General features: G+C 47.1%; 5 protein-coding genes across 5 annotated transcripts; 3 read left to right on the plus strand and 2 right to left on the minus strand.

The window, feature by feature from the left end:
• Positions 1-35: 35 nt before the first annotated feature.
• Positions 36-1,168, minus strand: LOC120649749 (transmembrane protein 256 homolog). Its single transcript, XM_039926620.1, has 5 exons — positions 1,001-1,168; positions 842-912; positions 653-733; positions 510-553; positions 36-278 (listed from the first exon to the last, which is right to left on the minus strand). Exons 1-5 carry the CDS (start codon positions 1,050-1,052, stop codon positions 179-181), a joined length of 348 nt encoding a protein of 115 aa, XP_039782554.1. The 5' UTR covers positions 1,053-1,168; the 3' UTR covers positions 36-178.
• Positions 1,169-1,472: 304 nt separating this feature from the next.
• LOC120649748 (ras/Rap GTPase-activating protein SynGAP-like) lies at positions 1,473-3,864 on the plus strand. Its single transcript, XM_039926619.1, has 4 exons — positions 1,473-2,362; positions 2,461-2,562; positions 3,290-3,439; positions 3,534-3,864. The coding sequence occupies exons 1-4, from the start codon at positions 1,622-1,624 to the stop codon at positions 3,714-3,716; spliced, it is 1,176 nt and encodes a 391-aa protein (XP_039782553.1). The 5' UTR covers positions 1,473-1,621; the 3' UTR covers positions 3,717-3,864.
• A 558-nt stretch (positions 3,865-4,422) lies between these two features.
• On the plus strand, positions 4,423-12,716 carry LOC120649750 (transcriptional adapter ADA2). The gene is made up of 12 exons (XM_039926621.1): positions 4,423-4,784; positions 4,869-5,112; positions 5,818-5,883; positions 5,956-6,081; positions 6,160-6,235; positions 7,080-7,146; positions 7,232-7,290; positions 7,401-7,466; positions 10,168-10,390; positions 10,647-10,857; positions 11,701-12,000; positions 12,135-12,716. The coding sequence occupies exons 1-12, from the start codon at positions 4,732-4,734 to the stop codon at positions 12,339-12,341; spliced, it is 1,698 nt and encodes a 565-aa protein (XP_039782555.1). The 5' UTR covers positions 4,423-4,731; the 3' UTR covers positions 12,342-12,716.
• A 685-nt stretch (positions 12,717-13,401) lies between these two features.
• LOC120649752 (protein STRICTOSIDINE SYNTHASE-LIKE 3-like) lies at positions 13,402-15,982 on the plus strand. The gene is made up of 3 exons (XM_039926622.1): positions 13,402-14,249; positions 15,054-15,221; positions 15,309-15,982. Exons 1-3 carry the CDS (start codon positions 13,633-13,635, stop codon positions 15,718-15,720), a joined length of 1,197 nt encoding a protein of 398 aa, XP_039782556.1. The 5' UTR covers positions 13,402-13,632; the 3' UTR covers positions 15,721-15,982.
• A 298-nt stretch (positions 15,983-16,280) lies between these two features.
• LOC120649753 lies at positions 16,281-17,383 on the minus strand. Its single transcript, XM_039926623.1, has one exon. It carries the CDS (start codon positions 17,105-17,107, stop codon positions 16,649-16,651), a length of 459 nt encoding a protein of 152 aa, XP_039782557.1. The 5' UTR covers positions 17,108-17,383; the 3' UTR covers positions 16,281-16,648.
• Positions 17,384-19,855: the final 2,472 nt, after the last annotated feature.

Raw genomic sequence — 19,855 nt, forward strand, 5'->3', positions numbered from 1 at the left:
CGAAGACAGATCACAAGCAGCATATCACACTTTGGTAGTAACACAAAACCACAGATTGAATTATTTAACCCAGGATGCATACCGTACAATGTACAAGTACAGTTTTCATAACCTAATAATAAAGCACCAAATACAGAGCTTTAAGATTTTTTGTTTTATTGGCTAAAGCACAGTTTCATCAGAAGAGAAGGCTGGCCCAAGCGGCGATGAATGCAAAGCCACCCAGTGGTGCCGGTGAAGAGAACTTCCTGTCTTCAAGATAAGCCACGGTGTAGCACCTAAATGAAATTATTCATCCTCTGTCAATAATGATTTTTAACATTTCACAGTTCCAAAATAATGAAACGTAACCCAATAGCACATTCCTGTCCATGCCACTTCCTTTTCCTGATAATTTACAATTTGGTTAGGGAGGAGCATATGAAACGTAACCCAATAGCACATTCCTGTCCATGCCACTTCCTTTTCCTGATAATTTACAATTTGGTTAGGGAGGAGCATATGCTTACGTTCCAGAGAATAGCACGATTCCAGCAGTGAGTAGCCCTCCGAACTGCAAACACGGCAAGAATAGCACTTAGCACATGTCATGTGAATTAGCCAGGGTTACAGTAACAGCTAAGTGCGGAGCGGACGGCACACTGGTACTCACAACATTGGGATGCTTTGTGATGGGAGCCCCGAGCAGCGCCGCGGTGTGGACGAGATGGTACAGGGACGCGGTGTGCCAGACCTGCCAAAATTATCCGCCCCCCAAAATTGCAAGAGGCGGATGAATCAAGTCAGGAGGCACGAATCGGAAATAGCAGAGAAATGCGGATGCGGGAGAACGTCACCTCACCTCCTTGTACGCGGGGTTCTTGGGGCGGAACATGTGCGCGCCGTAGGTGCCGAGTCCAAGAGCAGCGACCCCTGCTCAACCCAACCGCTCATCCCGGTGGTCTGACCAAGGAAACAGGAAAAGGAAGGGGAGAAGAGGGAGCTGAGCAGGACGGGTTACCGGAGACGGCGGCCACCTTGTGCCACAGCATCGGATCCGTCGGCGCCACCATCCTCTTCCTCGGTTGGTCTCCTTGGCTTCCTCCTCCTCTCTCCTCCTCCGGTCGTCGCGCTGGTCGCCGGCAGTCCAGTCCTTTCGCGTGCGTCAGTTTCGTCACTACTGCTAAGTGGGCCGACTTTTTAGGGATAAGTGGGCTGATTAAGAAGCACGGCCCAGTAAAGCTTCCAAAAGCCTTCGACGCCCCTCGACTGGGCCGGGCCAGTCTCAGTGAAACGGCGACGAGGAGGAATTCCCTTCGCGTGGTTGGCGCTAGATCCGATTCGAAACTTTGTCACGCTCCCTTGGGAGTGGGACACTTGACAAGGCCCTGCTCGGCGTGCAGCAAAAGCCGCCGCTGACACGAGTGGCAGGCGAGGCGGTCGCCTTTCCGAAACAAAGGCGTCGTCAGCGGCGGGCACCCGGGGGGGGGGTCCAGCAGGCCCGGCATCCTACCACATCGGCAGGCCACGGAAGGGGAGGGGAGTAGCCCATTTGAATTTCGAACGCCGCCGGCCGCTTCCATTCCCCCACCCACCCATCCTCCGCCCGCCCGGCTTCGACCTCCACCGTCCGCCGGCAGAGATGAAGAAGGCGTCCGCGGCCTCGCGCTACGCGGCTTACGACTCGCCGTCCCCGTCCCCGTCGCCGCGCCGCGCGGCGGCGCCTTCTGCGCCGACACCGGGAGGAGCGCGCGGGAGCGGCGGCGGCGGCGGCAGCAGCAGCAGCCGCGCGCTGGTGGTCGCGGGGAGATCCGGCCGTGACCTGCTGGGCGCCGGCGGCAAGCCGCAGCCGCACCACCAGGGCAACCTGGGCTCCGTGCTGCGGCGGCTCATCTCCATGGACAAGAAGCCGCCGTCCGCCAAGGCCCACCTCCCGGTCCCTCCTGCCGCCGCCGCGGCGGCGGCGAAGAACAACGGCGGCGGGAAGCTGCCGGGGCTGTCGCGGAAGCTGTTCCAGAAAGGCTCGTCCGCCGACGCGGCGGCGGCCAAGAAGACGAAGGCCCTGACGGACGTCAAGAACGGCGGCAACAACGCCAACACGCGGACGCTCGCCATGGTGCTGCGCAGCGAGCGGGAGCTCCTGGCGCAGAGCAAGGCGCAGGAGGACGAGATCGCCGCGCTACGCCTGCAGCTCGAGAACAAGGACCGGGAGGTGGAGCGCCTCAAGGACCTCTGCCTGCGGCAGCGGGAGGAGATCAGGACGCTTAAAGACGCCGTCCTTTTCCCGGACGCGGAGCCGGAGCCGGAGCCGGACCGCCGCCTCCGGGACGAGATCTCCACGCTCACCAGCCAGATCCAGTGCCTCGCGCAGGAGCTCGCCCAGGCACGCTCCCTGTCACGATCTCACCGTGTGTTCTTGGCGTTTGCGCCTCGGTGGTCGATTTCTAATGCTCCCGCCGCCTGCTGTTTCACTCTGTGCAGGTTAAGGCCGAGAAGCACTCGGCAAGGTCGGGTTTTGACGATGATGGATACTGCTCTTCCCCTAGGACGCCGGGGTTTAACGAGGAGACAGCTTTTTCTCTGGTGTGCTCGACTGCTCCACTATTTGTTTGTTCTTACAGTGAAATTGACATGGCATGGCATGATTGGAATGTTGATAAATTGTTTGCAAAATTAGACGTTATTGAGTTGTCTCCCATGTTTACTTCAAAAGAAAATGTTGTCTCCCATGCGGCCTGATTATCCTAGCAATATGCCTGATTACCAATTAATCTGTAAGTCGGGCAAAGTAAGGTGGGGAATCGGTGCATTACTTTGTTGATATCATTTTCAACCTGCATTTTGCGTTTCCTGACGAGAGCAGCTATTTGCGTTGCTGCATAGGAGTAGTTATTTATTATTTTTCTATATAATTGCTTACTTCTTTTGTGTCCAGAAAATAGCTACTTCACACATCAGATAGGGGCTGCCACGCTCTGTACAGTGACAAACCTATGCCTATTACTATTGGTCTAATGCCAATGGTGATGCTATAGGCTAGCTGTGTGTACATTAGGAATTCGGTTGAATGGTTTCAGCTCCTAGTTCTTTTATCGTTGTTTAAGAAAAACATAGGTCCATACTCTTCTATAGTCCTATCATTGCTGCAAAACGAATCATTGCTGCAAAAAGAAGAAGAAAAAACTGCAGTCTTCCTTTGCACTATAAAAATATACACTGATTGTATTTCACGAGTGCCTAGTCGTCAGCACAAACAGGCTTTACCTCACTTTGCTAATGATTAATTCTTGCTCTTCGATGTCTAACACAGGAGTGCAGCATCGGAGAAGCTGAGACGCCAAACTATGGTAGCCCAGATGAAATGTTCAGCAAGGATCTTAATCCTTGCCTGACCCCCTGCATTGTCAAGAGCAAATCCGATGTATCTGCACAATTCCAGTCTTCTTCCCATTTCACAAAGGTGAATTTCTTCTATCATTTTTTTGTTGACCTCAAGCCAAAGCAAAGAGATCCAGAATAACATTTTTTTGTCATGTATATCATGTACTTACCAGGAGTGCCAGAAATCCAATGGTTCTCATCACAGCAGCAGCAAGACAAGAGCAGACCGCTCTTACAATTCTTTTGGCAAGCCAATGTCGAAGAGCTCTGATCATCACAAGCCTACCTCAGGCACCAGCAGCAAACGACGAGTATACAAATCTGACCAAGACAAGATCTATCAGAACCTGTTTTAAGTTCGTCATTATCAAGAACGTGCCACTACAGGCAGCCTACGGCCTCTGGCCCTCTGCTATGTGAATTATTTATAAGCATGTGGACTATACTTGCGCAATAACAGTGCCCATAATCTAGCAGGGAATGCAATCTTGGTTTGTTTTGTTATGTTGTGTTCTTACTTGCGCAGTTATTTACACTTTACACTGGATTGCATTTGCCAATCGATGCAGGTAATATGTGATTTATAAAGTGCAACTTGGTTTTGGCTTGTGAAATTGTTGAAACTGGTATAATATAAGCATATGTTGATGGTGGTTTGTCCAGGGAGATCTAATTTTCGAAATATTTTGAATTAGTAACTTTTTTCCCTGGGGCGTGTTATACTAGAAGCAAAATGTTTGCTATTGACATTGTCAGCTTTACATTTACGAATGTAACCCCTAAATGTTTAATTGAACGGATTTCTGAATCATGTTTTGACTGAAGAGATTTCTGAACATGTTTTCCCTTGAGCAAAACCATTTTACTTTTCTATAAAGCTGAATGCCCCCCACCCTGAACCGAAGCCGCATCCAGCCGCAGCCGTAGCCAGCCGAACGGGGTCACAGTTGGAGCTTAACTAAAAACCGTAGTCCCAAACAGCGAGAGCCGTCGGATGAAGCAATGGACGGTCCTGATCCGAGATCACCAAATACAGCGCGAGTCTAACTGCCAACCTGGACCCAAGTCCACTTCTGACCGACTGGCCGCTTCATCCCCTCCCTTCGTCGATGATCGTCGTCTCCGCGACACCTCGATCCCCCGTATCCCCAATTCGACATCTCAAAAGAAAAAAAAATCCCCAATCCGAAGCCGTACGGCCATACCCAGATCTCCGGAAATCCCCAACTCCAATCGACCCTCCTTCGTCGCGATCACTCCTCCCAATACGACCCCAATTCCGCCCGATGGGTTTAGCAGCGTTGGCATAACGAACCGGCGCGTTCGCTAGGGTTAGGGTTTCGAGGGTTTGCGCTAGGGTTTGGGTGCGCGATGGGGCGGTCCCGCGGGGTGCCGAATTCCGGCGACGACGACACCGGCCACAGGTTCGGCACGTTCCTCCCTCCCCGATTTGCGATTTCGTTCTGCTAGCTCGCGCGCGCGGAGGGATGATCTGGTGCTGGTTGCAGGTCGAAGCGGAGGAGGGTATCGTCGAGCGGGGATGCGACTGACACCATTTCTGCGGCCATGGGAGGAGCAGGCGAGGGAGGGGGCAAGAAGGCGCTTTACCACTGCAACTACTGTAATAAGGACATTTCCGGGAAGATACGGATTAAATGTTCCAAGTGCCCTGACTTCGATCTCTGCGTCGAGTGCTTCTCCGTTGGCGCTGAAGTCACCCCACACCGGAGCAACCATCCTTACAGGGTCATGGTTAGTGGGCCATGGCTGTCTTTGCTTGACTTATGTTTTCGGTAGCACTACACTAACATTACAACAACAACAACAACAACAACAACAACAACAACATAGCCTTTTTCCCCAAGCAAGTTGGGGTAGGCTAGAGATGAAACCCGAAAGAAATAAGTTCAAAGTTCAGGCACATTGATAGCTAGTCTCCAAGCGCTCCTATCCAAAGCTATCTCTTTAGAGATATTTATTTGATTTGCCAGCCTCTGAACTCATTTGTAGTTTGTAATAGCCTAGTTAATGCTAGCATTGTGAGGGCACATACAGGCTGGTGAGCTGAGAGCTGTTACCAGTTAAAATCAGAAGTTCAGAACCAATCGTGACCAAAGTCAAAATGAAATAAAGTAGAAAATTGTAGCACCCAAGGCTTCATTGACACAAACATTTAGCCTTTTGCCCTTGCTTGCTGAAGTATACACTGGTGCTTATTGTTAGTTAACCCAAGTAATCTCACTCTTCTAACCTTTCTTACCCGAAGTGTCTTATGCTCTTATGGCTTCATCATTGCTTAGCCAAATTACATTAGTATTACTTTAATCCTTTCTTAACCCAGTAGCTAACACGAAAATCGTAACTAATATCTATGTGAGTGCTTAAATACTTAGTGTTGTATCCTGTGGAGGTTGCTATTCCCGATAATGTCTTGATTTGAATGATATTTTGCAACAGGACAACCTGTCTTTCCCACTTATTTGCCCGGATTGGAATGCAGATGAAGAAATCCTGCTTCTTGAGGTAATGTTGAACCTGTTTGGTACATTTACTTCCTGTCATTGTGTTTTGATTGTTTATCTGTCATGATTGAAGGGAATTGAAATGTATGGACTGGGAAACTGGCTTGAAGTTGCAGAGCATGTTGGTACCAAGTCAAAGTTACAGTGCATTGATCATTATACAACAGCATATATGAACTCACCTTGTTATCCCCTCCCGGTAACTATTTTCTCTACCTGTTTATATGTGCAATAATGAGTTGGCACTTCTTAACTCAATGCTACCTGATGCTTGTAGGATATGTCTCATGTTAATGGCAAGAACAGGAAGGAACTTCTTGCTATGGCTAAAGTGCAGGGTGAGAGTAAAAAAGGTGAGCCAAGATTGTTTTGCTAGGTGATTGAAACATTCAATACATTTTTTGAGCACCTTAAGAGTTAAGAGTGAAGACTTGACTTCAACGGTGCTATTCAGTGATCGGGTTTGGTTCATGGTTGCTACCTAGTCTAGTATAATTTAACATGTGTTTGGTCACTTGCTATTTGTCTTTGATATATTGAGGCTGTGTTTGCCATAGCGGTGGTTTTGCGAAAGCACTTCTACTTTGGATATGGTATTTAGTCGAAGGTAATATCTTTTTTGGAGAAATGGCACTAGAATCAAACTGTAATTTGTACAAAATCTTATAACTAACTAGATTCCCTTGTGTATTTGGTCTTAATCCCATTATAGGATGTTTGTTACTGGGCAATCCATCCAACTGGTGCCATAAAGTTACTTTCAAATGGATATATGACTTTTTTTTAAGGAAAGCAAAAGGTCTCATTTTGATCTCATATCCACATAGCTTAATTTTTCTGGTTGTGGATTTAATAGAAAGAAGAATGACAGTATGCACAGATAATAGCATGCTCATTACACCCAATGCCATTAGCAGTAGCAGCAGCTTCTCTGTCTGTATCCACAGGCATGAACACAAGGATCTGCTGTTCTGCACGAGCTGATAATCGGATAAGAAAAATCGAACGACACTGCTACTATAAGTTTTTTTATGTCAGTAAACTCTGTAATGATATGTTTGGTACTTTCTAACTGCTGTCCTGTACTATTTCAATTCTGAAAAGAAGAATAACAACAGTCAGTAGATATTTGAAAGATGATATATTACTATATTGTCTTGTCTTTATATCTCATCTTTCTTCTTTGCTCATATATAGGGACTTCGCTGTTACCTGGTGAACTGACCCCTAAGGCTGAATCTCCATTTTCTCCCTCCAGGGTCAAGTATGCCATAATTTATCTATGAATACATACGAATATGTCACTTAAGCTTCAAAGAGGCTTGTTACCAGCTAGTTTTCTTGCATAGGCTGGAAGATGCACTTGGAGATGGTCCAGCAGGTCGATCCCCTTCTCACATGGCTGGTGGTATGTATTGGGAATGACTACTTAGACCAACCCAATACTGTAGTAGTGCTTCTTTGGTCTATGTCAAGAGATGCTATCATATTCTGCTAATTCTGGTTTATCTACTGCAGGTGCAAATAAAAAAGCTTCAAACGCTGGACAGATTAAAGATGGTGCTAACGTATCAAAGGTTGAAGGTATGATAGATAAATACATCACTGTTATTTTTTAGTTTTTACGTTCACTCAGCATCCAGGCTCCATTAATGCCCTTATATCAATAACAAGTTAGCAACACCAGTTTGCCGTTCTTAGTGATGAATGGACAAATAAAATTGAAACAGAACAATTATTAGAATATATTCATACGTTTTTTAGACTTTAGATCTGTTTCATCAAGAACACCACATTCTTAGGAATGAAATGCTCAAAAATATTAGTAGTGCTCTATCCTTTTCTTTAATTAAAGTGGGTTTTGTTGGAAAGATATAAGAAATGAAATGGAAATGGGTGATCTTTTTATGGCATTGTATGTAATGGAGAAATACATATAATTTTTTTAATTAAAGTTGTTAGAATTTTTTTCCTAATTATTACTGCCTAAGTGGGGAGTGTGTTGTCCCTCAACACAAGCTTGTGGTGGCGGACTTTCGTCTTCGGGTACGTGTCCACCGGGACAAATGTACCAAGATTGCGAGAACAAAGTGGTGGAAGCTTAGAGGGGAAGCGGCACAAGCGTTTAAGGAAAGGATGCTAGGTGAGGGGCCTTGGGAAGAAGGAGAAGACGCAGATGACATGTGGCTAAAGATGGCAACATGTGTTCGGAAGGTGGCCTCAGAGGTGTTTGGCGTGAGTAAGGGAGGCAAACAGGAGGGGAAAGACACCTGGTGGTGGAACGACGAGGTGCAAAGGGCTATTAAGGAGAAGAAGGAGTTTTTCAAGCGTCTCCATCTTGACAAGAGTGCAGCCAACATCGAGGGCTATAAATTAGCGAAGAGGGTTGCAAAGCGAGCTGTGAGTGTAGCAAAAGGTAAGGCGTATGATGACCTGTATCAGCGGCTAGGCACGAAAGAAGGGGAAAAGGACATTTATAGGATGGCTAGGATCCGCGAGCGGAAGACAAGGGACATCAACCAAATCAAATGCATTAAGGATGGGACAGATCGACTGCTAGTGAAGGATGATGAGATCATGGATAGATGGAGAGAGTACTTCGACAAGTTGTTTAATGGGGAGAGTGAGAGCCCTACCCTTGAGTTAGATGACTCTTTTGACGATACCAACAGACGTTTTGTGAGGAGAATTCAGGAGGTAGAGATCGGGGAGGCTTTGAAGAGGATGAAGAGAGGTAAAGCGTTGGGTCCTGATGGTATTCCCATTGAGGTGTGGAGATGCCTAGGAGATAGAGCAATAGTTTGGTTAACTAAGCTTTTTAATCTCATTTTTCGGTCAAACAAGATGCCGGAAGAATGGAGGAGAAGTATATTAGTACCTATCTTCAAAAACAAGGGCGATGTTCAAAGTTGTACTAACTACCGTGGGATTAAGCTGATGAGCCATACGATGAAGCTTTGGGAGAGGGTCATCGAGCATCGCCTAAGAAGAGGGACAAGTGTGACCCAAAACCAATTTGGGTTCATGCCTGGAAGGTCAACCATGGAGGCGATTTTCTTAATACGACAATTGATGGAGAGATATAGGGAGCAGAAGAAGGACTTGCACATGGTCTTCATTGACCTTGAGAAGGCATATGACAAAGTACCGAGAAATGTCATGTGGTGGGCTTTGGAGAAGCACAAAGTCCCAACCAAGTACATTACCCTCATTAAGGATATGTACAAAGATGCGACGACGTTTGTCCGGACATGTGATGCCAACACCACTGACTTTCCTATTAACATAGGCCTACACCAGGGGTCAGCATTGAGCCCTTATTTATTTGCTTTAGTGATGGATGAGATCACAAGGGATATACAAGGTGAGATCCCTTGGTGTATGCTCTTTGCTGATGATGTGGTGCTAGTTGACAAGAGTAGGGCAGGGGTTAATAGGAAGTTAGAGCTGTGGAGACGCACGTTAGAGTCGAAAGGGTTCAGACTTAGTAGGACCAAGACCGAGTACATGATGTGCGATTTCAGCGCGACTAGGCATGAGGGGGGAGACGTTAGTCTAGATGGGCAAGTGGTGGTCCAGAAGGATACGTTTCGGTATTTAGGATCGGTGTTACAAAAGGATGGCGACATTGATGAAGATGTTAGGCATAGAATTTCAGCTGGCTGGTTGAAATGGCGGCAAGCTTCTGGCATCCTTTGTGACAAAAGGGTGCCACAAAAGCTAAAAGGCAAATTCTATAGGACAGCAATTCGTCCGGCGATATTATACGGTGCTGAATGTTGGCCTACAAAAAGACGACATGTGCAGCAACTGAGTGTAGCAGAGATGCGGATGTTGCGGTGGTTTTGCGGGCACACAAGGAGGGATAGAGTCCGGAACGAAGTTATTCGGGATAGGGTCGGGGTGGCACCAATTGAGGAGAAACTTACTCAGCATCGGCTGAGATGGTTTGGACATGTCCAACGAAGGCCTCCTGAGGCGCCGGTGCGTAATGGGATCCTTGAGCTAGTCGATAATGTAAAGAGGGGTAGAGGTAGACCTAAACTGACGTGGGATGAGTCGGTTAAGAGAGACCTTAAGGATTGGAACATCTCTAAAGAGATAGCTTTGGATAGGAGCGCTTGGAGACTAGCTATCAATGTGCCTGAACCTTGAACTTATTTTTTTCGGGTTTCATCTCTAGCCTACCCCAACTTGCTTGGGAAAAAAGGCTATGTTGTTGATGTTGTTGATTACTGCCTAAGTGACATGCTGAGCCTTGGCATATTTGATTTCTATTTGTCAGATGGTCATGTTGATAGAAGTGTTGGTGTGAAGAAGCCCAGATATTCTGCAGATGAAGGCCCTTCATTGACTGAATTGAGTGGATACAATTCAAAGAGACATGAGTTTGACCCTGAGTATGATAATGACGCTGAACAAGCGCTTGCCGAGATGGAATTTAAAGAAACTGATTCGGAAACTGATCGTGAACTGAAACTGCGTGTGCTGCGTATTTACTTGTCCAGGTTCGTTTAATGTGGGACAATTTTTTTTGTTCATAGTAACCAGAAACATGCTAATATTATTGCAGTAACTTTTAGCAACATAGTTGTCTGATTTTGTCCTGTGTTTATTGCCTAAGTTTGCAATAGTTAGTATTGAGATGAATTTCATGTTCATAGTGCTTCAGTTGCTGAGTTAATAGTTGAAGTAGGAATGTTTGCATGTTGGTTTTCATTAATTATATTATTTTATAGTGCTGCGTAACTGTTGCTTTTGTAGGCTTGATGAAAGAAAAAGGAGAAAAGAGTTCATATTGGAAAGAAATTTATTATTCCCTAATCCCTTGGAGAAAGATCTTACAAATGAAGACAAGGAAGTTTATCATCGCTATAAGGTATTTATGCGTTTTCTTTCCAAAGAGGAACATGAAGCCCTTGTCAGGAGTGTCATTGAGGAGCGAAAAATTCGGAGGAGAATTCAAGAGCTTCAGGTATTATATTTGTTCATTGCGCTCTCTTACTAAATCGACTACAACAATTGTTTTTTATTCTTATTATAGAAATATTGCAGTTAAAGTTTCTCTATTAATCCGCTAGAACTATTTATTCAATGGATTGACTCCTTTATATATGTTTGTGCTACATGAAACTGAAAGTGATTGTGGATAAAACTTACATTCAATTATGCAAATGAACAAATAATTAAATGTGACTGAAACTGTTGGCTGAGAACTAATCTTATACAAATTCCTATTTGTTCTTAGGATGTAGGAGTAGGAATGTGCAATGAGCCAAAACACAGCCTCATATAAGAGAATATTGAACTAGCAGTGCAGTCCCCTTTTCTATTAAACAAAAGAAAGATGGATGGAAGGTCTGCACATATTGCAACATTCATAATTTCTTAAGTTTGTTTGTCCATCTCTTGTATTCCCACTTGTACACGCAACCCACCATTTGCCCAGCAAATTATCTGTTTTTCTTATTCTTATGGACTACTCTACATTTCTGGAAGTTCCTGTGAGGGGAACCTTATGATATTTTAGTGGACTGACATTACATGTTTGTTTACTCATCATGGAAGTTGTGCTTAAGTTCTTGCATAGTACTGTCTTGAGTACAATTTTTTGTATTAGGTTTCACATATGACGCTTCCTTTTCGTTTCCTGGAAAACATTCAATAGAATGAATTGTGCTACTGATCAACCTTGTTCTTGACATCCCTACTGATCATATATTCATATGTAGAGGATTAACAACCTGTATGTGTGTCTAGCATCCATATTTTCTGTTGTGCAAATATATAAATGTAATTGTTAATTTTTATTTTTCAGGAATGTCGTTCTGCTGGATGCCGTACACTGGCTGAAGCAAAGATACACATAGAGCAAAAGAGGAAAAAGGAATACGAGCTAAATTCCCAAAAATCTAAGGAAAGTGGCCAGCTTATTCCAAATAATAAATCAGTACAAAAGATGAATCGACCTATGAAAATTGAATCTGATGGGAATTTGGATCCAAAAAAAGGTGGCACCGGCTTAGATTCTCCTAAAACCACAGGACTTACAAATGTGAAGCAATGGGATGACTGGGATATAGTTGGTCTTCCTGGGGCAGAGCTATTAAGTTCTAGTGTAAGTTCATTTCAAATCCAAATGCCCTGTTCAGTGACTTGTGCTGTCATTTGTGCACACTGGTATTCTAGCCTTATTCATACTCTCTTTTTTGTGTGTGTTACATTAAGAATGATCCACTCATTTTATTTCAGGAAAAGCTTCTATGTTGTCAGAACCGATTGCTACCCAGTCATTATCTGAGAATGCAGGAGGTGCTAATGCAGGAGATATTTAAGAGTAATGGCCTCAAGAAAGAAGATGCCCGTGTCTTATTTAAGGTTGATCCTTCCAAAGTAGATACTGTTTATGATATGGTAATGAAAAAGCTCGGCAACCTTGAGGAGGCTCCAACTGTCTAGCTTATGCTGTTGAGCCTGCCTGATGTGACTTGCCAACAAATCCTTTGCAACCATAGCTTAAGTGGAGGCTGTACTAAAATTGAATCAACCATAGTTAAAACTGAAATTCGTGTCCATTGTCTGACGCACAATAAGGCATTCAGCCAAATTGTAAAATTATGGCGCGGCCGATAATGTGTAGTATGAGTTGCCATTGCAGTTCTTTCCGAGAGGGTAGTTGCCATTGTTGAGAGTGTACTGTTGAGGATGTGCCAGTGCCTTGTTGTAGGTATAGGGCCTGAGTTTATGTATCATCATGTATGTAACATTTCCTGCCCTATTTCATGCCATTGTACCAATCAGACATTGATTATTACAATTCCATCTTGCAGCGTATTTGTTGTGTCTGTCTGGATGCTTTGCATCTGTGTGATGCTTGTTGGTTCAGTCAAAGCAGAGCCTTGAGCTAGCACTTGGCTGGTCATTCGGATTAGAAACCAATGCTCACCATCCCGAGGAGGACTTTTAACCTTTAGGGGCATTTGTGTTCTTAACATCACGAGACGTTGATTTCATTGACACGAAAGTTTTCAGGTGCACTTGCCGCTTCGTTTTGACCTTGCAGCTGAACAGAAAGGGACCCAGCTCCTCTTTTAAACCGTGTGGAGTTTTGGTTGCCGAACCTGGCACTGTTCTAGTCGACTGTCCTGCCGAGCCAACTTCGTGGAGCTTGTGTTTTTTTAATTCTCGGCTAATATGTTACGGTTCAGCCGCACCTATTACACGTTTGGTTGTTTATATAAGCAAACATTTTAAAACTATTCATAACCTGATCTCCATTATCTCGTGGTCGCTCAAAAGATAATCATACGCACGTTTTTTTTTAAAAAAAGAAAGTAAATAATTGTGCAAACAACCCATGCCGTAACGGGCATTGCTCTCTTGTTGGTACTCTCTTGATTGGTGGCAGCCGGGCAGGGAGACCCCAGACACGTGCCGGAGGACGGGATCACGTGAGGGATCCCGGATCCGTGGGGGTAGTTGGCATGTGTGGAGCGCGCACGGGCCGTGACCTTTGCTGGCCGCGCCGCCCACCCCTATTTCCACGGCGAGATATACAAAGGCCCCGGCAGCCTCGGCGCGACGAAGTGATGACCCGGGCCCCCCTCCTCCCCTCGCCTCGCTGAGCGAGACCCACCACCACTCCCGTCCACACTCTCCCACCTCGACCACTGCGGGGGCGGGGCGTCCGAGCTACGCGCGGCGGAGAAACCCAGTGGAGGAGGAGCGAGGAGGCGCGGGGGGAGCGGAGATGGCGTCGCCGGGGCTGGTGGCAGCGGCGCTGGTGGTGGCGGCGCTGGCGGCATTCTGCGGCACGGACCCGCTGCGGACGGGCAGCATGGTGGACTTCCCGGGCTTCGAGGCGCACTTCGTCGACCTCCCGGAGCCCGCCGAGATGCCGCAGCACGCGGACGCCCGCGAGCGGCTCCGCGGCTCGGAGGTGCGGTTCCGCGGCGAGGTGCAGGGGCCCGAGAGCGTCGCCTTCGACCCGCGGGGGCGCGGGCCGTACACGGGCGTCGCCGACGGGCGGGTCGTCTTCTGGGACGGCGAGCGGTGGGCGCCCTTCGCCACGGTCTCCCCGCGCTGGACGCAGGAGCTCTGCGGCGGGCCCAAGGCGTCGCCCATGGAGTACCTCCCCAACGAGCACATCTGCGGCCGCCCGCTCGGGCTCCGGTTCGATAAGAAGACCGGGGACCTCTACATCGCCGACGCCTACTTCGGCTTGCTCAAGGTCGGGCCCGAGGGCGGGCTGGCCACGCCGCTGGCCACGGAGGCCGAGGGCGTGCGCTTCAACTTCACCAACGATCTCGACCTCGACGAGGAGGGCAACGTCTACTTCACCGACTCCAGCATCCACTACCAGAGACGGTCCGTGCTTGATGCCATGCCCTCTTCCGATCCTCTTCTGTTGTCTCATCTTCATCTCACCGTGTTGGTTTGTTGGCGGTTGGTTGGTTGTGGTTGGTTGGATGGCTGAACACTTTATTTCAACCTGGGCTCAGTAGACCTGAATTATTACTGAATTGGTAATCGGAAATATTAAGGTCAGCTTGGGTTAGTGTACTTGTTTATCTTGACTGCTATTAATTGACATGGCAGTAAACACTATGCTGTGATCTGTTTGATCCCTTGATCACAACATTGTTTCCCGTCAGTATGCACAATCACATGCTGGAAATAAAGTATAACCAATATATAACCCAAAAAAGGGGATCAGTTGCTTCTTCAGGGACGACAGTCTTACTCTTGGGTCAATTGCTTCTTAGGGGACGACAGTCCTACTCAGATGTAACTTTACCTGTTTTAGTGTCTAATTGTGTATTAAGGTGCTCCAACCGTTCTACTTTGATATGACAGTCAGAGTCAGTCAGTCACCTGTTTTAGTGTCTATTGTGTATTAAGGTGCTCCAACCCTTCTACTTTGATATTACAGTCACCTGTTTTAGTGTCTGTCTTAAGGCATTACTCTGTTTCTACTGTTATATTGGGGGCGCATATAATGTCACGTAACTTTAAACAAATTTGCCAAATCTTATATCACCTTGGATCTTGCAAACATAACTTTAAACAAATTTGCCAAATCTTATATCACCTTGGATCTTGCAAACCTAGCGATGGGTTCATTGAATTATGTTCTTTGACTTATCAGTAAGCGTGGTCATTCATTTGCAGGAATTTCATGCAATTGGTTTTCTCTGGAGATCCCTCTGGGAGGCTTTTGAAATACAACCCGCAGACAAAGGAAACGACAGTACTGCATCGCAACCTCCAATTTCCCAATGGCGTGTCCATGAGCAAGGATGGCTCATTCCTTGTCTTCTGTGAAGGATCACGTGGCAGGTCTGTACTCGCTTTCTTATATTTGGTGGTCTAAGCTTTCTTCGACTTCATATCGGGCACTCAACGTTTGTGTTCTTGTGGAGGCAGGTTGAGCAGATACTGGTTGAAAGGTGAGAAGGCAGGGACCGTGGATCTTTTCGCCATCTTGCCTGGATTCCCAGACAATGTGCGGACCAACGAGAAGGGCGAGTTCTGGGTCGCGATCCACTGCCGGCGCAGCCTGTATGCCCGACTCATGAGCCGCCATGTTAAGATGAGGAAGTTCTTCCTCAGCCTCCCGATCCCCGCCAAGTACCACTACCTGATGCAGATTGGCGGCAAGCTCCACGCGGTGATCATCAAGTACAGCCCCGAGGGCGAGGTGCTCGACATCTTGGAGGACACCAAGGGGGAGGTGGTGAGAGCCGTGAGCGAGGTGGAGGAGAAGGATGGGAAGCTCTGGATAGGGTCTGTCCTGATGCCATTCATCGCTGTGTTTGACCTCGCCAAGGCCTCTTAGCAGACCCGGTTTGCTGGAGAACACCGTTGCGCGCGTCTCTGAGAGGAACAGCGATCCAAATAATTTAGTCCTGGAGCAACCTGGAGCTGTTTGACGCTCCAGCATCTTTAGTAATAGCAATGTAAGTTGCTGACGTTTTAGATTCTCCCTCGAACTTTTAGGAACGAACAAGTTCGTGTTTCTGAACCTTGATTTGTCACGTGTGCTCATTGAGTTCGATCTGTTCCTATGTTTATTTGGTCAATGCATGCATAGTTTTTAAGAGTGGGGATGAGAATTATCTAAGCTCATGCTCACCAGCGCAATTGACAATAATTTAAGGCGCAGCAGGATCTTCTAGAGTAATTTGTAGGGATGCATTGACCAAACGAGTCCGGCCGGCCGCTAGTTAAGAGCACGCTGCCGGATCTTCTGCAGTTCGCTCGCGGGGGGTCGAATCAACGGGTCCGGCCGGCGGCGAGGAACATCCAAACGGGGCGGTGATTCCCGCTGCACAATGCAAAGGGCGCTAGCGAAGAGCTCGCATCACAGAAAGGCACGCAGATGGAAGCGAACTGTGATGTGCAAACGAACCTCCTATTGAATGGCCCCACAATCAGTAGCGACAGATTGTTCAAAAACCAGCATTTGCTGGTTCTCACAGGGACAAAGAAAATGAGAAGATCTAAGCAGCGACTTACATGTGGGGCCAGTACCACCCGTTTTGGTCGCCTCTATCGCATACTGCCGCCGCTGCTGGTGTGGTCCAAGCCCAGAACAATGGCGTACGAATCCAACAGTCCAATCCACACGGATCGGATTCGCACGTGTCGATCAAGACCAAGTGCACGGCCAAATGACTTGGCACCCCAAGAACGAACGCCGAAGCCTCAAGAACTGATCGCTACGTACCCAACAAAATCGCGAGGAGGAGAGGCGGCGCTGGCTGCTATTGGTAGCGCATGGAGGCGGAGGAGCTGGAGCCGGAGGAGACGCTGCGCCAGAAGCCGGCGCCGTAGAACCGGGAGCTCATGATCTCGCGCTCCAGCTCCGCGGCGGCCGCCGCCTCGCCGCGCGCCTCCTCCTCTTCCTCGGTCTCCAGCTGCGACGACGAGGCCGCGCCGATCATCGCCTTGCCGCTGCTCCCCGACGGCGACGCGGGCTCCACCGCCGCCGCCGTCGCGGACCGCTTCTTGCGGCTGACGCGGTCGCGGTGGCGACTCCTCCTCCTCCTCACCCGCCGCATGACACCCGCGGGGAGCTTGACGGTGACGAGCAGCAGCATGTCGAGCAGCGCCAGCGGGCAGCAGCAGCACACCGCCGCGCAGTTGGCCGCCGCCTGCCCCGCCCCCTCCCCGCACCCCGGCTGGGGCTCATGCTCCTCCTCGTCGTCCTCGTGCCCGCGCATGCGCCCTCGCCTCCCCGCTCGATCGCGAGCCCCGCCGCCGACGCTTCGGCTCCTCCGCCCTCCGGAGTTCGGAGTCCTCCGCGCCCCGGACAGGAGCAAAGCCGGCTGCGGCTGCCTAAGCAAGCCTGCCAAGAATCTAAGCAAGATACGCTGCTCCCGGATGGACTGGTATTTAGAGCCGGTCTCTATTGGTTGGTGGGGAGAGAGAGAGAGCGAGGGAGGGAGGACGACGAGGAGGCGGAGATAGAGGCGGCGATGGCGTGCGTGGCCTCGGCGGCTTCCTTTTTCTTGCCCGCGCGGCTTCTCCGCGGCCAGGGAGGGCAAGAAAAAATCAAATCCCAATTTTCCTCCACCCGTGACGTATTTCCCTGGCCCTCGTCCGCTGGATGGCGACCGCAAAACTGGAACTCTGGAAGCCCTGGAAAATCTGCGCATTCTTGCCGAAACACGGTGGGTTTCTGACGTCGGCACGCGGGCGGCGCCACGCGGGACGCGATAGGGACGGGCCGGGGGGCGCCGTCGCGTGCCAGCCGCGGATGGGTAGAGTCCGAGATCTTGTTTAGATCAAAAACTTTTAGATATAAAATACTGTAGTATTTTCGTTTGTATTTGGTAATTATTATTTTATTATAAATTAATTAGTTTAAAAGATTAGTCTCGTAAATTACAGATAAATTATGTAATTAGCTATTTTATTTAGCTACATTTAATATTTTATGTATGTATTGAAAAATTCGATATGATGAGAAATCTTGTAAAATTTTAGAATTTTAAAGCAAACTAAACAAGGCCCGAGTCGGCCGCTCGCTGGCTCCGGCTCATCAGGACGGGCGCCGCGGCCACGCGCGTGCCTGGTGGTTTGGTTTCGCTGGACTGGATGGACACACGTCTTGCTGAGTGCGAAGGATTCGCGGGTTCCACCTCCGTGGTGTACCGTGCCCTGACCGAAGGAAGATGCCTTCTCCCAGGTTTGCATGCCCCGGGCAGGTGTGGATCAGATCAGAGGATGGATATTGGTCCGTTTGGTTTCTTTGTGCTAGTTGTTTGTGCGAATTTCTTTTGCATCCATCAAGTACGAGGGCCGTTGCTTGGCGCGCGTTTGCTACGTCCGCTAGCAGCGAATGAGCGTCAGCGGCGGAGAACAGGCTGGCAACTGCACCGCGGGCGTGGGTTGCTACTAGTAGCAGCGCGTGTAGTTGTCCCCACGTAACCACCGCCTCCTCCTCTCCTCTGCATGCACCATATCTAAACTCCGTAGAGATAGAAAAAGCTATTCACGCATGCATGCAAGTGATTTTGCATGCACCATATCTAAACTGCATAGGGATGGAAAAAGCTATTGACGCATGCATGCAAGTGATTTAATTTCTTTTTTTCTAAATAACTTTTCACACAGACGTGCACCTTAAAATCGATTTTCACCACTAAATTGCTGGCATTTTTTTGCACGATATGAGATCCACTATGAATATATTTTTTGAAAAAACTTGAAATTTAAATTTGGTGTATACACGAGAAACTTTGCACATGAGATGTGAAAACTATCTATCAATGAAGATGTCAAAAACTTTCAGCCTAGACATGAGAAACTTTGAACAATGAATATAATAATTTTCAATAGAGATGTTGGAAACTTTGAAGAGCGGATATGAAACTTTCAGTATGTACATGAAATTTTTTGCACATGAGATATGAAACACACTCTATCAATGGAGATGTCAGAAACTTTCAGCCTAGACATGAGAAACTTTGAACAATGAATATAATAACTTTCAATAGAGATGTTGGAAACTTTGAACAACGGATATGAAACTTTCAGTCTGAACACGAAAAACTTTGAACATGAGATATGAAAACTATCTATTAATTTTCTTCAAAAAACTATCTATCAATGGAGATGTTTGAAACTTTCAGCCTATACATGAGAAACTTTGAACAATGAATATAATAGCTTTCAATAGAGATGTTGGAAACTTTGAACAACGGATATGAAACTTTGAACTGGAGATATGAAAACTATCAAATAGAAATATTAGAAACTTTCAGTCTATACACGATAAACTTTTTACAACGAATATAACAGCTCTCAATAGAAATATAAAAACTTTGAACAACGAATATAAAAACTTCCGGCTTATACGCGAGAAACTTTGAACTACAAATATAAAAACTATCAATAGAGATGATTAAAACTTTGAACAAAGAATGTAAAACTTTCATTTTTTAAAAAAATATTCAAAATGGGGCTCGTATTGTGCGAAAAAATACCAGTAATATTGTGGTGAAAACCGTTTGACAAATGAAGGTCAGAGTTATGAGTTATAGGGGAAAAACGAAATTAAATTGTCTTGCATGCATGCATACGTCACATTAGCTTTTCCATCTTCATGGACTAGGTGGGTGTGCATGCAAACCTCCCGACATCACCTCCCACCTCCTTCAGACAGTACGGCTCGCTGCACGCGTCCGACTTTTGGTGATCGCTGCTAGCGGTAGCGGCGAACGAGCGCTAAATAAGAATTGGGATGAAGTACTAAATGAAGTCCATTTGTAAAATCTCTTTAAGGATGTGTGCAACTTTTTGCGATAAATTTAATGACGCTCATTAATCGATGATTGGCTAAGTGATGCTACAGTAACCATTCTCAAATCACGCGGTTAAAGGTCTTATTAGAGTTCCTAGCGCAGAGATTCTGGAGTTAGTTTTATAAACTGTCATTATTTTAATTATTGGTCAAAGTTACTAAA

This window comes from Panicum virgatum, chromosome 9K, assembly GCF_016808335.1.
Source record: "Panicum virgatum strain AP13 chromosome 9K, P.virgatum_v5, whole genome shotgun sequence".
Taxonomy (NCBI): Eukaryota; Viridiplantae; Streptophyta; class Magnoliopsida; order Poales; family Poaceae; genus Panicum; species Panicum virgatum.

Excerpts from the sequence above, each read along its gene's own strand:
- LOC120649750 (XM_039926621.1), top strand. The coding sequence starts at position 4,732 with ATGGGGCGGTCCCGCGGGGTGCCGAATTCCGGCGACGACGACACCGGC. Across the intron at positions 4,785-4,868 it reads GACGACGACACCGGCCACAG|GTCGAAGCGGAGGAGGGTAT; the intron begins GTTCGGCACGTT and ends TGCTGGTTGCAG. Across the intron at positions 7,147-7,231 it reads TTTTCTCCCTCCAGGGTCAA|GCTGGAAGATGCACTTGGAG; the intron begins GTATGCCATAAT and ends TTTCTTGCATAG.
- LOC120649748 (XM_039926619.1), top strand. The coding sequence starts at position 1,622 with ATGAAGAAGGCGTCCGCGGCCTCGCGCTACGCGGCTTACGACTCGCCG. Across the intron at positions 2,363-2,460 it reads TCGCGCAGGAGCTCGCCCAG|GTTAAGGCCGAGAAGCACTC; the intron begins GCACGCTCCCTG and ends CACTCTGTGCAG. Across the intron at positions 3,440-3,533 it reads CTTCTTCCCATTTCACAAAG|GAGTGCCAGAAATCCAATGG; the intron begins GTGAATTTCTTC and ends TGTACTTACCAG.
- LOC120649753 (XM_039926623.1), bottom strand. The coding sequence starts at position 17,107 with ATGCGCGGGCACGAGGACGACGAGGAGGAGCATGAGCCCCAGCCGGGG.
- LOC120649749 (XM_039926620.1), bottom strand. The coding sequence starts at position 1,052 with ATGGTGGCGCCGACGGATCCGATGCTGTGGCACAAGGTGGCCGCCGTC. Across the intron at positions 734-841 it reads AGAACCCCGCGTACAAGGAG|GTCTGGCACACCGCGTCCCT; the intron begins GTGAGGTGACGT and ends TAATTTTGGCAG. Across the intron at positions 554-652 it reads TCACAAAGCATCCCAATGTT|TTCGGAGGGCTACTCACTGC; the intron begins GTGAGTACCAGT and ends CCGTGTTTGCAG.
- LOC120649752 (XM_039926622.1), top strand. The coding sequence starts at position 13,633 with ATGGCGTCGCCGGGGCTGGTGGCAGCGGCGCTGGTGGTGGCGGCGCTG. Across the intron at positions 14,250-15,053 it reads AGCATCCACTACCAGAGACG|GAATTTCATGCAATTGGTTT; the intron begins GTCCGTGCTTGA and ends ATTCATTTGCAG. Across the intron at positions 15,222-15,308 it reads TGTGAAGGATCACGTGGCAG|GTTGAGCAGATACTGGTTGA; the intron begins GTCTGTACTCGC and ends TTGTGGAGGCAG.